At 38.0% G+C, this 17,541-nt stretch overlaps 1 protein-coding gene across 3 annotated transcripts in view; it reads left to right on the forward strand.

Moving 5' to 3' along the window:
- RASSF8 (Ras association domain family member 8) overlaps positions 1-17,541 on the forward strand; it is an 88,744-nt gene that overhangs the window by 50,361 nt on the left and 20,842 nt on the right. For all 3 annotated transcript variants that reach the window (XM_082783924.1, XM_082783922.1, XM_082783923.1), the window contains one exon: positions 17,319-17,512. In XM_082783924.1, the coding sequence (XP_082640050.1) occupies positions 17,410-17,512 (103 nt within the window). In that variant the 5' untranslated portion in view covers positions 17,319-17,409. The remainder of the gene's footprint in view (positions 1-17,318; positions 17,513-17,541) is intronic.

Genomic DNA, 17,541 nt, shown 5'->3' on the forward strand with positions numbered 1-17,541 from the left:
CTTTAAACCTGTATAGTTTTTGTGACATCAGTATTTGAGCCCTATTAAGTGTAGCACGTTGCTCATCGTTCTGTTGCTGAAACTAATGTAGCAGTCCATGCCTAAAGCACATACAGATTACTTTCCACTATGTCGTATGTTAGTGATGCATTTATCGTTTACTGTGATTTGTTGGGCAATATGCTTGTGCAAGTTCTTGTTCAGCTCCTGATTTCATGTGTATGTAGACATTGCAAGTTTCAGATACAAATAAATGTACGTTAGTACAGATTCTAGGATACGACCAAAAATGGGTGTGCAAATTTGTTAAGTATCTCTACATGTTTTATGTGCGTGTAAACAGGGTCATTTCAGCCACAGGAGAGAGAACTTTGCCAAAAAGTGTTATCACAGATTTTCAGAAGGGCTTGTGTAACTTGTTTTTTTTTGTGGTGGGACTCAATGAACAATAGCACAACATGTGGGGTTCCTTATCATTTAGTCATAATTTTTTGTCTGTTGTTTAGAACATGCAATACCCTATCTCCTACATGCATTTTTCTCATCTCTTCCATAGAATCATGGAAAATGTTGGCTAGAAGGGTCCTTTGGAGGTCAGGTAGTCCAACATCCTGCTTAAACAGGACCATCACCAACACAGGATGAAGTCATCTGTGGATTTGGTCTAGCCAAGTCTTGAAAACCTACAAGGCTGGAAGTTTTCACAACCAGCCCGGATAGCCTGATGGCTCCAGAGCTGCCCTTCCATCCTTGAAAGAAGTTTTTCCTAATGTCCATTTTGAATCACCATGCTGTTCTTTGTATTCAAAGCTCTTTGAGCGCTGGTTGGAGTGCTCAGTTCTCTCGCTCCCATGTTCTGGGATAGTTAATAATTTCTAACTTCCAAATAAAACCTTTTTATTTTTTAAACAAAAATATTTCTTTCATCAAGATTAATGGTAGTACTTGACATATTTTTGTCTTTGGAGCTGAAGTACGTTATAGTTTCATCCCTAAAACATAGCTCTGAAAAATATGAAACTTGAATGTGAGTGCAGCGAACCCCTTGGAAAAAAAAAAAGTAACAAGTAGCAGTAGTTTCCACCTTATGGCTTGTGGTCTGCAATAGTGGAAAACATAGATTTATGTCCATCATATATGAAAATTTTCGTTTTCAGTTCCATGGTGGCTATTACATGTCTTTTCCTATATGCAGTTGGTGCAAAATTTATGGTCAAACTGGAAAGAGAATTTTATCTAGAAAATACAGGTAGTAATGTAGTTCTACAATGGAATCTCAAAATAAGTATCAAAAATAGATACAGAATTAGTGAAGTCACCACTTTCCTTCCTTCCTCTGTGCCAGTAACATGCTATGAAAGTGCTTTGTAGGTAAAGACAAAGAGCTTCTAAAACTGCATGGAAAGGGACCTGCATTTCATAGTCTATAACAAGTGGTTCACTGTAAACATAAGCCAGTGATCCTAAATTGAATTTACACCATTCTGACATCTGAAACCAAATGTAATGAAATTCAGTTTCATAAAAAGAACTGAAGAGTAATGTGAGGCGGGGGGGATGACAGCCCACAAACAAAAACCCCAATGTGCAGTGAGTCAAATAGATTTGGATTTTGTGATTCTGGCTAAGTTTTGGTAATTCTTTTCCTTATTTCCATTCTTTTTCCATTCTAGCAAGTTTCTTTTTCTCCCTTTTAGGTCATATCTGAGATATGTATAGCTCTTACTTAAAATATGCTCATGAGCTGCAGTAGATCCCTTTGCAGGGAGTTAAAGGGATACAAAGGCATGTGCATACATTATCATAACCTTTTCACAGGTATGTCATAAACACTTTAGCTGCTAAGTTTGCACAAAAATTTAGGAATATTGAGGTGACGTGTTTATTAGCCAATTGGATGGGGTATCCACTAACATGAAAATTTGTGGGAATGCATGAGATGTTTTTGTTTGTTTGCTTGTTTTTAATAAAATAAAGTACCAGCAGTTCTTAAAGACTTTCTAAAACTGCCACCTGCCTTTCTGTATGAAACCACAGAGGTACTCTGTAGGTTGAGCTGTGCATATGTCTTGATATGCTTGGGCCAGTCGTTCTGATGCTGAATTCTCCGGTTCCAAGCTAGGATTTAACTGCTGCAGTGCTCCCTTAGCAGTTCTGTTTGGCTTTCGTGATGTTCATTTCACTATTTAACAAAACTTTCTTGTTTCTCAGTACTTCATTGCACCCTCTGCACGAGCTGACATCTGACTTTTGGCCTACTTGGACTGATTCCTCTATTAAGTGAGAGGAGGGTTGTGCTTGTTCACAGTTTAAATGATAAACTTCATTGGCAGTGATTTACACTAACCTGAATTTGAAATGAGTTAGTTTCCTGTGCTTAATTAAGCTTTACTTTTTTTTTTTTTTTTTTTTTTTTTCCTTAATGCTTCACTTTGTATTTAGCTTTCTCTTGCTGCAGTGAGCAAATACCTGAGCATAATCAGTCCTTACAGCCTGTTAGCTGATTTTTTGTATTCTCTCAGGAGTTGCGCAGGGGATCTGGAGTGTGGGGTCTGGGGTCTTTTGATTTCCAACAATAGCTAAATATTGAGACTGTAGCCTGACTTCTATAGTCTTTGCTCATGTATTGCCCTAGCCCAATTTAAGGATCCCAGTGCCTGACATTGTCTGGAATTTCACTGCTGCGGTTGTAGCCTTTTTCCACGTGTTTTTGCAGTGAGCTGGCACTAATGCCACAGCATATAAGTGGGCTAAGGAGGTTCTGTGGAGATGTCTTAAGTTCTTTGTTAACAGAAAGTTCTGCATGTTGTACTATTTCAAAAGTTTCAGGGTGAATCCATTTGTCTTTCAGGGAGTGTGGAAATAACATCATTCTGTGGTAGGCTCCACTCTGAGACAATGAGTGCTTTCTACCAGTGTGTGTGGGCCAGGCAACATCCTTGGTACTTCTCTCTCTGACACAACTTCAAGGTTAAAACTAACCATAGATTAGATAACTGGGGTTGGGCTTCAAGGTGAAGTACCATTTCATGAAGGGCAACTTGACCTCTGCAAGCAATTCTAAAAATAAAAAAATATTAAAAAAATCTCTGGTGTCTGAACACTATCTGCCAATTATATTGTCCTATACTATTGTGCCAGAAGATACTTGTCTTCTTATCTTGCAACATCACAAGAAGTATCAGCAGAAGCAAGAAATCTTAAGAGTTATATGTTAGTATAATAGGACTGATGGTTTAGCTGTTCTGACTGCTCCTTTGATATGGAAGTCAGATTTTAGTAACCATTTCTGGTAATTATTTGTACATTCAGTCTTACTTGATCCATGACTTAAAAGGTTGCTTCAGGTAAGAAAGATTGACTGTTTAACTCCCTGGTTAATATGTACATGTTTATATTAACCAGCCCCTATACGTTGACATTCAAGTAAAAATTAAAGCAATTTATGGTGAAGGAAACTTCTGGAAACAGCCTAGATGATCCAGCACTTCTCAAGTGTGTCCTAAAATTGTAGGTGATGTGCTGTTTTGCTTTGGAGTGTGGTTTCTTCAAAACTTGCTGTCCCTGAGGTATACTGAAAAACTGAAGATATAAAAGATAGTCAATGAATTAGCTTTTCAATTTTAATGCAAAGATGTGTCTGTCTTCAGGCTTCCTTTCCTCCCTTAGGTTAGTGCTTTCAGAAAGTTAAATGGCTGGATTTTTTTATATAAAGTTAAATATAAGCTTTTTTTTTTTTTTTCCTTATTACTGAGTAGCACATGTAGAGATATGCATCTGGTCCTGTTTTAGTCACTGTTGGTCTTCTAATGTGTTTTAAAGAGATGACTTTTTTGTTTCACACTGTTCACCTAGTGATACTGTACTGGAGGCCCTGTGCTTTGGCAAGTGTATGCTGTTAGCTTCTGTAACTTGTAATCTTTGCTGCCAGCACTGTGTATGCATTTATATGAAAGGGATTTTTTCCCAAACTGTGTAAACAGTATTAAGAACTGAAAATTGTTCCATACCATGACAATGCCTTTAATTAAGAGGCTTATAGAATTGAATCCTTCTTGCTTCTTCTGCAGTCTCAGGTACATTACTTATTTGGCTTCATAACAACTTGACAAGAGGGGTGAGATGTGCTTTCATCTAATATAGATACTTACCTAAAGTCAAAGATGGGTTTTGAGGCACTTCAAACAAAGGAAAGTCTAGAACTAGAACCCTATCTAAGCAAGTCTTCCTCAACCTTGTGTCCAATATTTAAACCTAGGGTCCTTGAGAAAGGCTTCAAGCCGTGAATGTTTTGTGTAGAGCAGCTTTCCACCTCACCAAACCCAACTGAGGGGACGACATGCAAGAGAGATTTGTCGGCAAGCACATTCATCTCTGGGGTGTTTGGTACTCTGACAGGGTGACTATCCCTCAATATTCACCTCCCTCCTTTTGCTATGCTGTGTAGAACTCTGGCCTTCAGGTGTTACGAAGTCTGTTCTAGGAGCCCAGAAATTGTGTAGCAGTGTCTAGTGTATCTATAAAGAAGTCTTGCTCTTGGCCTGTCTTTACCAGCTAATATAGATAGCCCCGTAGAGTTGCTTCCAATTTTGTCATTACTTTCTGTCTTCAGTACTGCTTTGTGAAGCTTTCACATCTGTTCTGGAAGCTGAAGTGCTATCAACTCCAGTTTCATTTCAAGCTTGAAAATGTGCTGCTCAGGTATCTGTTCTGACAATGTTATTCTAAATAATATATTTAAAAGTGATCTCGCAGCAATGTGTTTGTGTTTTGATTCAAAGTTGAGAGCTCATACCACCATTTGCTTTTGTTTTTATAACTTAATGTTTGAGGGGTGATGGCACATGGAAGAAAGCATGAAGACTCAAGCAAGGCTGGTATCTGATCTCTTTTCCTGCAGGTTTTCTTAGTGTGTGTATACTTCAAAGTATGTTTTGACAGAGTGCAGCAGTTATTGTGCAGCTGAAAGTGGATTACAATATTGTTTGTTTAGGATTCAGAAGCCTCATATTAGATTGCTTCTTGTCAGCAAAGCACAGGATATACCACATGGTGTCTGCACATGGAAACAGTATGACCCCAGGCGTAGCTGTGGAATTCAGATAGTGATGCTATTCTCTATCTTTTTTATTTCTCTGGCAACAGGCATGAGATTGTATGAGTATAGCTTGATGCAATAGTTGATATGCATTAACGTTGTGGAAGCACAGATTTCAGTAATAGCTTGGAAGTATCGTACTGCCTGGATATACCTAGTTATTAAAACAATACTAAAGCAAGCATCTTACTGAATTTGAAAGCTCTGAAGTTTTGTTAGTCCTGTCCAAATGTTTCAACTTTTACTGTATCTAGGATCCCAGTGAGCTTTTGTAAGCACGAGGACTGTTAATAATTGAACAAGGAGAGCTTCAGCTTCAAAGTTGTTTTTAATTAAAGGCTTTCCCCTCTGTGGACTACTCCCACGTAGAGGGTTGGAAACTCGTAAGTTTCCATGCACAGAATTTTTCTTTATTTCCTGGGGAGGACATGAGGGGCAACAGATTTGACCACCTACAAAAGATGTAGACGTTGCAGTGAAAGCAACTGCTTCCTCTCTAGACAGAGATTGGCTGGGAATGAAAATAAGAGTTGAAAGTTTTGATTGTACTTTCCTTCTTGCAATCAGTGTGCAGCATGACCTCATTTTACAGAAAAATCCAGACTGCTACTATTGTTGACTATGCTGGTTGCCTACACACAGATTTTTAAGTGCTTGAGAGTTGTTAGGCGATTATAGCAATGGAGCCAGGACAAAGTTTAAGCTGGTCAGTTTGCTAAAGAGGGAATTGCACTTGAATTCATGTTATGGTGAAAACACTAAAGGTAGTCTTATGGTGACCTGTAGGTCAGGGAATTTGTTATTCTCTTACCAATATCAGTACGCAGAACATGGACAGCATACCTGAGAGTGTCTTCTAGGGGTTCAGGGATGGGCTGGGATCTGCCTTGCAGGCCTGCCTCTTCCAGTGCCTTCCCTTCAGAGACAAGCTGTTTCTGAAGGGTAGTACCTCTTCAAGGGACTTAAACTGGGATACCTTTATGTGCACAATGCACTACTTACATGAGAGCATTCCACTCTAAATTGATAAAGATTTGAGCAATCAAGTTCTCCTGGTTTTGAGTGGATACAAATATGCTGAGAAGCACGATTGTGAAATGCAGTGAACTGCCCCTGCGAATTCTGTTATGGTACCCAATTTGTCATATCATGTGTTTTCAAATATTATATTACTTTATTCTGCTCTTGTGGAGGTTGGTCACCTCTGTCCATGCCAATGGCTGTGTTGTTTATACAATAATACAGTAAAAGGAGAAAAAAAAAAAAAAGAGAAGAAAAGAAGAGGGAAGGTTGCAGGAAAGGGGAGAGGATGATGAAGGCTTAAATCAGCATTGGTTCTAGGGCCTGTTCCTTGCATTGCAGTCATTTTGTGAGAAGGGATGGTGAAACTGGAAGCTGTTTCTGCAATTGAGATGAGGAAAAGAGAACAAAGCAGGAGGAAGGTCCTTTAGATGACTAAATTGTAGGAGGCTCCTTGGAAAACTTGAAGTTCACTCAACGAAAATAATTAACACAGGAATGAAAATATAGAGTGAAAAATTTAAGCAAATAAAAACAGGGGGAGGAGAACTTAGCAAATGGGATTAAAATTTCAAGTCACTGAAGTACATCTGTTTTGGGCCGCTTAATTTGACGTGTTTGAAGTGATTGAAATTACAGAGGCTGAGGCCTCAGCACTTCCTGGAAATTAAAGTCCCTTGGACTTTAATTAATAAAACAGAAACATGAAGTACAAGAATAATCTTGAGTTAATTTCCATTAGCCATAGGACATTATTGTCACCTTTTACAGTAATGCTGATAGATGTCCCAGAGACTTGCACTTTTTTTTTTAAAGCTGACATACATTATATACTTATAATGCAAAACCGATTCATGCTATCTTTCTATTTTGCACATAAAAAAATGAAAAGAAAACTATGCTAAAGATGTCCAAACCACAGAATGTTTAATTGTTCCTCAGGACTGTGAAACCTAGTATCTTGTTTAGAGGAATGGATTTCTTCTTGAAAAAGATGCTCAGAAGCGTGGGTAATTTGGACATTGATATTAAAATACGAGTTTTCTACTTGCACAATAAAAAAAAATCCCATTTCATTCTCTTCATTTCTTATGTAACTTCTGTATGCCATGTTTTGCATGTCTGAACTCATTAACACATTATATTTTAGATAGTTCTAGGAATTTATTTGCTCACTATCTTAGCAGATACAAGAAACTTTGAGTTCTTTTCCGGGATTCAGATTACTTGCTAGGTAATTGTGCTTAATAAGCCATTCTGGCCTCCTAATGGTACCCGGTATTGTACACTTCCACAGCTGCATATCAGTAAATACCAGAAATACAAGCAACCACTTCTCATTTAAAAGAAGCTGGTTGGGCTCTTCTTACTAAGATCTGGCACAGAGTTCTAAATCCTTAACCCTGGCTAGCTCTGCAAATGGCTGATGTCTCTCCAGAAGACACAGCCTGTCCTCCATGTTTCTGTGGAGAGGAGGGGTCCACAGAAGTGGGTACAATATTTCAAGTTTTGTAAGAAAAAGAAGTTGAAATCCAAACTGGGCTGTTTGGATCTTCTGATTTACTTATTTTCTTTGCTTCAGAAAATAAAAGCAAAATAGACTTTGCGCTTCTGATGCTTATGAAGCCAAAGTACTCACGCACTTCAGCTGTTGATACAGCTGTTTTGTTTAACTTGGACTGTTCTTTGTCAAGTTCTGAATGTTCTTCAGTCCCAGCGCCTGGCATCCAAGGCATCTCATAATTAAATTCAGACACACACGGTGAATCTTCACCATACCAAGAGGAATGATGGTAAAATTCCTTCTGGTGAAAGAAGTGTATACCCAAAAGGCAAGACTGAGTTGCCAGTCCTCTGACTGCGTTCCAGAAGCTCAGAAGGCAAATCACTGTTTGTCTTGTCCTACCAGAAAGTACAACCAAGGTGTGTGTAGGCACACCAGGAATCCACTGGGATGAGTAGAATAAAAGATGATTTAGAATGAAAAGCAGTGAGGTCACCACCACTTGTTGCTTCTCTGTGTTTTGACAGAAACTGGGGAGAATTAGGTTAAGGGAGGATTTGTAGGAGCATAATGAGGAGATTCAGCCAGTAATTTGACAAAGTTTCTCTTTTATGTGAATGTTTAAGACACCTCTTGCAAATGAACTATGAAGCAAAGTACACTTCACTTGGAAATAGTATGAGAAATAAGAAGGCTAGAGAAAAGTTTGGAAGGGTTTCCTGAATGAAAAGTAGATTGCATTACTAGAAGAAGAGGGAGAGCTACTTCACACTCCCTCTTTTTGCCAAGTCTGCTGACTACAGAAAACTATCCTGACATCATTCTGGGCAAATGTGTAAATGGACAAGATGAGTTCGCCAAGGGGGCAGAGAGAAGGAATACACAGTCTTTAAAATGTGAAAAGAAAGCCTGTAGCTGCATGGCCTATAATGTAAGGCTGTATTTTAGAAAGAAGAGACAAAATGTTGGCAGTATTTGAAAATATGGCAGAGAAGTGATAAATGGAGAGTGGTGCTGGCTTACAAATTCTTGCAACTGAAAAGGAAGGTAAGAAAAGGAATGTGAAAACAACCACTTTCCTGCTATATTGAACTAACATCCATTTTCTATTGGCATTACGGTTTGTGGTTTTTGTTTAACTGCTGTAATTTTTCTGGCATAGACTCATGTCTTTCCTGAACAGCTACGTGTCGGGTTCGAGAAAAGCTATGAATACTGTATGTGATCTTTGTAGGACTGCTTCTCAAAGGGAAGCATATGTAGTGGTGTTACTCGTCTCTACACTTCTTGCCCTTCCTGGTGAGCTTTGGGCCTCGAAGTCGGTGTTAGCCAAATTTACAGAGAATTAATGGTTTATAAGGTATGAAGCTTGTAACGGTTTCCCTAAAATCAACTGAATAGAGATGAGCTATGCAAGTGTACTCACATCCTGAGGTAACATTACAGTTCTTTAGCTGTTTTGAGACAGTGTGGCTAGTTGGCCAAAGCAATGTAGATGGCTTGGAGCTGGCTGTAGCACCATCACAACGCTGAGAAGACTAGGGAAATTAAGTCAATGCAGTTAAAAGGATTTTAGTCCATAAGCTATTGCTGTATATACTAGGATTACCTCAGATTTTGCCCTAATAAATACAATTACCCAAACTTACAGTTGTTTGGAGAGAAGAAATATGTAAGTGATAAGCTGAGTCCTATAAATAAAGAACAGAAGAAGCTAAGAAGTTTTTGAGTTTGGGGAAATATAGAAGGAAGCATAGCCAACTATAAATTTTCAGAAAGGGGCTCCCTCCTTCATCTGCCTCCCTGCCCTTAATTGTCCTAGCTATGTAAAGAGTCTTTGCAGAAATATGTTCTGTCTGGCTTCCAGGTTGCCAGGAGAGTTGCTTGAAATTTTTTTAGGTAATGATTAACGAATAAATTAACATTTCTGAATAAAGCTTTGAGATTACCATCTTCTTAAAGAGTTGTTTCGTTGATTAAGTTGAAAATGTCTCCCTTTTTTCTCTTTTTCACAAATTGCATATAATTACAGCAAGATTTCTTTTCAGTAGTCATGTTGTACGTTGGCTTTTAAACCATATTTTTAACTGACTTGTAAAACTTAAGCTAATTCAAATTTAAATAGATATTTTAATTGTAAGATGTACTTTTTTTCTGCATTCATCAGTGCAAGCGCTGAAGTGGAGTGGCTCATTTGTATGCAATTTTCCCAAAAATGTAGTGGAAGAAAATGTTATATTTCGACCCGTATTGAAATGTAGGAAGTGTAGTAAGGTTTCTACATGTTTTACTCTGAACTTTATGAATTTTTTCTCCAGTTCACATTTGGAGTCCAAGGAATGCTTCACTTTGACACCTCAGCTGTTACTCAGGGTAGCTTTAGTCAAATGACATATCATAGCAAATGTAGCATGTGTTCTAGACTGAAATGTAAAGAAAAGATTTAGCCTTACAAAAGGCTAAACCTTTTTTTTTTTTTTTTTTTTTTTAAACCAAGGGTTAATCCAGTTCTTGCCAAAATGGAACACATTACCTCATTACCTTCAGTTGTAAATATTGGCAATTGTGCACAAATGTCTTCAATCAAACCCTCAACTTGCTTTAAGTGGTTGCAGACAAATGGTAATGTGGATGGGTGAGGCAGTGTCTTCCTTGAAACCAACTCGAGAGTGTGACCTATTTTCTGTTCTTTGAAGCTGGGGCATCCAGAGGTATAAGGCAGCTTTGAAGTAAGAATACAGTTTACTTCATTGTAGCTTTCATATAAATATCTCTGCTGCAATGAAATGGCTTATTTGTTCCTCTACTTTTTGTTTTCTTTCACTCCCACACAGTATTTAGACCATATAAGAGATGGATAAATGTGACTTCCACTTAACATTGCTGCTATTAATAAAGTTGTGGTTGTCATTTTATCAAATGCACTGTATATTTGATGCTAATAAAGAACACTTATAGGGCTTTGGAAAACATTAGTGTGGTAAATGTATGCCTTTTGACTTGAAAATGGTAAATCACGAAATGTTTATTTAATGCATATGGCTTTCCTGAGCTGTTTGTTATAGAATGTAATGTATATGCAGTAGTACAGTCTCCTTTGCTAACATATCTGGAAAAGGATATCATCTGCCACAGAATAAAATACATCCCAGCTGTTAGCTGTCTTAACCTCTACAATGCTGCTACCAACAAACAAATCCTTTTGGGGCCTTTTGGTGAAAACAGCTTTTTCATGGTGTGTCTATTCAGGCCTTCATCTCTAGTAGGAGTGTGATTATTTTATACTGATTATTTTGTTAGTAGCTGCAATGCAGAGTGAGGAAAAGGAGTGCTTCATTCAAAACTACCTGCAGATTATACTCCAGTCCTAATACCAAAATGGATTCAAGGTTGTGATTTAGTGATTAATCCTATTTGAATGTGATTGAGTTGTATCAGAATAAATCCTATCAATTTCAATAAACTCAAATTATAGACTTCTGCTTTGAAATTTTGACTGCTCTGACTTGAGTTCTGTCATTATTTCCAAAATGCCTGTGGGTTTTTGTACCTTGCATCCATGTGGAGTGTGGATTTTTTTTTTTTTGATATCTAATCTTAGGGAAAGGAGAGCATTCATTTCAGTGTTGTTCTCATTGAATAAACACAAGTGTGAGTGTGTCAAACTTACTGTTTAAAAAACAAAACTAAAAATAAACAAAAATTGTTCTTAAAGGTTACCAAATAGAAAAATCTTTAGTAAGCAATCTGGTTAATCAGCTCACCTGCTGGTTTGTGTTCTTTCAAACAATTTTGTGATGGTCTGAAAACATTCAGAAGTACAGTTGTGTTGCTCCAATATAGTAAATCAAGATGCAAGGTATTATAGGCTGTGGTGTTTCTGACAGTATTACTGCTCCAATTATCAATATATATTATCGGCAATGGGTTAGAACTTGTTTTTCTCTGAAGACACATGAATTTTAGATGCAAAATGTGATCATGAAGCTTTCTAGCTACCTCATCTCCTGTACCACATCTTCAACGCTGTTTTGTGCTGCAGTTAAATCATTGCTAAATGATAATCTAAAGATTCTTCATTTCATTACTTGCAGTCTTGAGCGAGTTTAATGAAGTTAGCTGAGGATGTTGGAGAAAGAGCACTGATGCCCTCTTAATAAATTTGGGGGTAGTCTTGGTATACTTGCATGGCCTTCAGTTTACTCATTAAAGGTCAACAGGGACAGTGAAGACTTGGATTCAGACTTGCATTGACTGGGGGGGGGGTGGGGGGGGTGGAAGAGACAAGCTCTGTTGAGGCCTTTGAGACAGCATGCCAATTATTTGTTTGTGTTGTTTTTTTATTATTATTATTATTTTCTGGGAAAATGATTTTTGGACTTTGGGGAACTTTTAGGCTATCTGGAGGCACAATTTCTAGCACCCATTGTTGCTAGGAACATCCTCTTGTAGTTGAGTTTATATGACCTCACACATCAGCATTGTCTGGACCTGTCACAGATTGTATATACATAGGCATAGAGTGCCTTGGATAACACTCACGGCATCTGGATTTTGGCCTGTTTTGTGCAGTCACGTGTTAGATCATCTTTCTGCGAATCTCATGTGAGGAAATTCCTTGCTGCTGAAACTCTCTCTTAAGCTTGTTCTCAACATTGTCATCTTCATGGTTGTGGGACCTTTGGTTTGTTTGTTTTAAGCAGTGCTTATTATCTCTGAGCACTCTTCTGGTATAGCAAACACGTAACACTCCACAAGTGGAAATCTCAATCCCACTAAAAGAATTGGATGCTTCTTCTGTATAAACATTTTCTTTTTCAAGAAAGTTGCGTGCTGATTTCAAACCCACAACCTTTTCATTTTAAAAAACCTTTGTGTGCAAAGGATTTATACTTGATACTTTGTCCTGGACCTGCCATATTTTTGCCTGTTTATTCATGGGAAGCAGCATATCACGTAGGGTATTTCTTGTTCATCAGTCCAAGGGAAGAGGCTTTTTAGTAAATGCCAGTTAGCTTGTTTCCAGTAGCCAAATCTATTTGCAGTCATATTCATCTGGAAAATGTTACTGTATTGCTCAGAATTTTTATGGGAGGGAGGATCTGCCAAATGTCTCCCTGGTCACCCTGGGGTAATGTCATGCTGTTCTAGATGTTTATAAGCTCTTTCTGGGTAGCTGAACTCGCTTTTTTTGTACTTAATTGATTTTTATTTTTTCCCCTGTCAAACCTTGCTTGTACAAACTGTTTTTACCAACAGCTTCTACCTAGCAAGCTGGGTGGAACTAGCCCCCTGTCTGTCCAGAGCCCTCTCTGGTATCAGAGTAGTGAAAGGAAAGGAGCACAACTTGGCTGAAGTGCATAGAACGAGAAACAAAGGCAGAAGCAGTCAAACTCTAGGCAATTCTTGTTTGCAGGTAACTGTGAATGAATGTGTCCTCACTTTTAAGTATGCTGCATGCTGATTATTGGGGGAACAGAGATTTGCTGAGGTGGTTTGGTCAAAAATCAGCAGTTAATTCCAGTTGCAAGAGAATTTTAACCTTGATTTGAGGAGCATGCTGCCTTCAGATGATGTGAATGTTGCAAAGATTAGAAATGAGGTGAAATCAACATCTTAATTTTAGCTCTCAGGGTTTCTCATGACTTGACACTTACATCAAGGATAGATAGGTTTGGCAAACATCTGCATGGACAATCTTTTTAAGCAGAAAACCCCTTTGCACTTTCTCAGTTCTGCCAGTCTTCTGTGAAGTAGCAGCCTTTCTGTGGTTTGTAAACTAGCTGTGAAGAGGTAGCCAAGTTGTGTGCGTGTAATATATACGTACGCTACAGCTTTCTTTCCCTTAGAAAACTGAACAAATGTCTGAAAGAGCAAGATCTGAGCCAAACAGGACAAAGGAAGAATTTAGGGAAAAATTGCATAATGCACGGCTAGCTGAGGAGGTTGCAGGCAAGGTACCTACCCACTGGGGAGATGGGCAGGGGAGGCAGTAGCTGAGGGTTGCCCAATTTCAGATGCTTGGTTCCAGTCGGAAATACCTGTCACTAGACAGCTGGTGACTGAAGGATGGGGTGAGAGGGGAAAGCTGTGATCAGAGTCAGACTTCAGCTTGCGTGCTTCTCCTCAGTAAATTAGCTTTCTATTCCTAATCATTGCTAAAACAAGAAGTTACGTGTAAGTTGAACTGATTTTGAACTTACAGTATTGCGAAACCTCAAGTGAGGTGTTTTTTTTCCCCCACCCTTTCCATTTGCTTTAGAGAAAAAAATTGTATGCTGTTGGAGGTGAGTTACTTTGCCTTCTCTATTGCAAAAGTGTGACGTATGTTTTCGGCACAAGCTTTAGTTTGAAAAATTATTTGGGGCGGTCAGAAGAGACCTCAGTGAAAAGGCAAAGAAGCTATTCATAGTACATGAGTTAACTGTCAGCAAATAAAGAATTGAATATGTAAGAAGGAAAACCAAATGCTAGTAAAAAAAAAAGTTTTATGGAGTTATAATTGGGAAGCAGAGAGACACATACGGCCAAAAGATCTTGTTTTTCAGTCTTCTCTGTAAACTTTACTGAACAGTCCTAGAAACCAAACTAATCCTAGATGGTCTTTTTGCTGTTTTATAGATTTTCTTTGCTTAGAAACTATAATGAGACCTAGTGACTTCAGCACACAGATTTTAAGTTTCTAAAGTCTATTCACGTTCCATTTTTTGTGACTGACAGATCTGGGAAAGAATACCAGTAGTATGGTGAGTCACGCTGTCCTTTCCTTCAGTCCTACATGTTGGTCCCAATCACCTTTCCGACAGAAGGTGATACAGCAAGCTGCTTGTATGGTTTCACCATTACTATTTAGTCCATTGAAAGTGTTTGTCCTTTAAGAAAACTAATTGGAATATTTTTCCCTAAGCTTGGACTGTTTCAAAGATGCTTTGTTCAGATTACTTGCTGCTTTGGAAACTGGAAGTGTCAGCAAATATTTTGTTATTAAATGATGACTCTCTTCAGTTTTTTTTTTAAAGGTGGATGTTAGAAAAACAGATGACTAAAACTGATCTGCACTGAATGCAAGGCCACTGTGTGTGCTGGCTGGGGGGGAAGTGTACTTGCTGGCTTGCTAAATTGAGATAATACTTTGGATGTTGACGGACAGAAAAACAATTAGAGCTGTCAGATTCTTTGCTGACGTGTGTATTGTCACATGGGGAGATGGCTTGTTTGGTGCCAGTAAATTTGAACTGTTCAACTCTCAGCAAGATATTAAGTTAATTAATAAAGTTCCTTACAGTTGGGCATGGAATGTGAGGTCTGTTTATTTGTGAAGACAGCTTCTCCAGGAATAAACAATGGAGGTCACTGATGGGGCCTCTTATGTGTTTTCTCAGTCAGTGCTGGATTGCAGGATAATGAAATACTTTCTCCTGCTAGTTTATTGGTGCGTTAAAATGGCCTGACTTACCTGACTGAAGAGTTTCTGTATTTGTATACTTTTCAAACTTGTGTGGATAGTCATTTTCTTTGAAGTATGTCATGTTACATGGGAAAATGTTTGTTTAAACTATTGACCTCTTTGGGTTTTCGGGTGCTCATTAATGTCTCAAAGGAATAAACTTCTGTATTCACTGGTGTTCTCAAAAGCAATCATTTTTCCATTTATTAATTATGCAAGCTTATTATTAATATTATTAATAATTATTAAATAATTATTAATTATTTGAAATCAAGCTTTACTTGTACATTTGGACTTAGATTTCTTTTGTTTTCTAAAAAAGGATACTTCTGCACAGGGATTTTGGTGTGCATACTCACTTTACAGCAGGATCATTTAGTGCTTCTCCACTAAATCTTGTCATGCTGATGTGGTTTGACTGCTCTGCCCCTTGCAGTGTTGAGGTGTGCTGCTGCTGAATGTCACAAGTTGTCAGATGAAGATCAAGAGGTCTTTTGGGCTCGATACTTGTCAGTCGCTGAATGGAGTACATGTAGATGGCTGCAGAAGGGAAACAACCTTTCTGTTGTAGCTTGAGGGTTATGCTAGCACATCTTTTTCATGCAGAAAGAGATGTTGACTTCATTAGGAGAAAGCAGTTCTGATTAGGCTGTAAAATGAACTGTATTAAATTTTTCCCTCCAGGTGCAGTTCTGTTTAGTCTATCATCATCAGATTACCTTTTTTTTTTGTGTAACCCTACCCAGCTTGTCTTTACTAATCTTCTCTAATTTTCAGATTTCTTTTACTGTGTTTGTGTGTTGTTCATTTCTCTGGAATTTAACTCTTCAAAAATATTTTCTTTAGCTTTATAATTTTACATGTATTGGATTACCTGATTGCATGAACTTCCTTTACTGTATTATCATGCCTTATTTTCCCCTATCTGCTTAAATAATGCAAGCATCTCATTAGTTTTTTAAAAGGAAAAAAATTTTTTTTGGTGGTTTTGTTTGTTTTTAGATAGACCGTTATACTTGGAGGTTTTATTTCAAAATTTTTGAAGTTCAGCATTTGAGCGGTTCCAGCTAGAAACTAACTTTTGTGACCTGTAATCCAGGTGGATCTGTTTAATCAGAACAAAAGTAGCTCCTAGTTGAGCTGAGCCTGGAACAAAACTTCCAGGGATCAAATCAGCAATTATCTAGATGTTATCATTAGACAAAACTTGAGTGTTTTAACATAATGAATATGTTCATGTTTCTGGAAATAAAAATAAATAAATAATAAAAATAAAAAAAGAAGAGAGCAAATGGTTGATTGCTAGTTTGTAACTTAGTTCCGTAGATATAACTTTTTTTGTGCACAGACATTTGAGTGCAGAAAGATTTTTGGAATCGTGACATTTTTTGTCTCTCAAAAAAAAAAAAAAGGCAGCACTGACTATTTTTTTTCCATTTGCAAACATTGGGAATTTTCTTCTAAGTGAGATTGTGAGCTAATTCACTATATTAATTGGTACAGCTTCAGCATTATTTCACTGAAGGCAGTAGAACCATACTCAAAAGCAAGAATTGGATAGACTATGTTGCATAACTTACTTTTCAGTTTAGTGTCATTGCAGTGCATGTGGAAAAGCCCAGGGTAACGTTTAAGCCAAAATCTAATTTACAGAATCAGCACAATGTTGGCAAGCACGGAAGTACCTCCACAGCGTTTTCCCAATGTCCCTCCTTGCTCTAGAGAGAAAGAAACGATCTTTCTGCTTTCTTTCCTTTCTGGGTTTTCTAGCATTTTCTACATGGTACTAGGAACCCTCAACTACTTCTGTATGGAGAGCAAGGTGGGACACTCAAGGATGGCTGTAATCAAAGATGTTGTTTTGCTGTACCTGATAGGAATTACTGACCTGACATGTCTCTAACCATTCCCTTGAGACACCCAGCCAATGTGTAACGGAAGGAGGGCACTTCTTACTGGAAACTTATGGATTTACCTTGGAGTTGTTTATTTGATGCTATTTCTGTTGGTGCTCTTTTTGTCATAACTTATAATACATCAGGAAATAAACTGTAATGAAACTTCTGGTGAGTCTAAAAGAACAGAATATGTAGAGATTGCCAAAGCAAGAGATAATGGTTTCCTGCTATTAAGTTAAAGAAATGAGACCATGTACCTCTTCTACCCAGTAGATGCTGAGCTGAATTTATACACTTTTTAAATTGGTAATCCCTGTCTATAAACACCAGGACTTTTTTTTTCTCTTTTAGCTTCTGAGAGAAGACTTGCATTATCTCTTGTGTAGCTGCAAGTATGACTTGACTGGGTTGCATTCATGGCTCTTGGATGATCTGGTGAACCATGGAGCTCAAGGTATGGGTGGATGGAGTCCAGAGAATTGTGTGTGGGGTCACCGAAGTCACAACATGCCAGGAAGTTGTAATAGCCCTTGCTCAAGCTATTGGTAAGTAACTGTCAGCTGGATGCCTTGGG

Source organism: Aythya marila (assembly GCF_965140915.1).
Source record: "Aythya marila genome assembly, chromosome: 1".
Lineage (NCBI taxonomy): Eukaryota > Metazoa > Chordata > Aves > Anseriformes > Anatidae > Aythya > Aythya marila.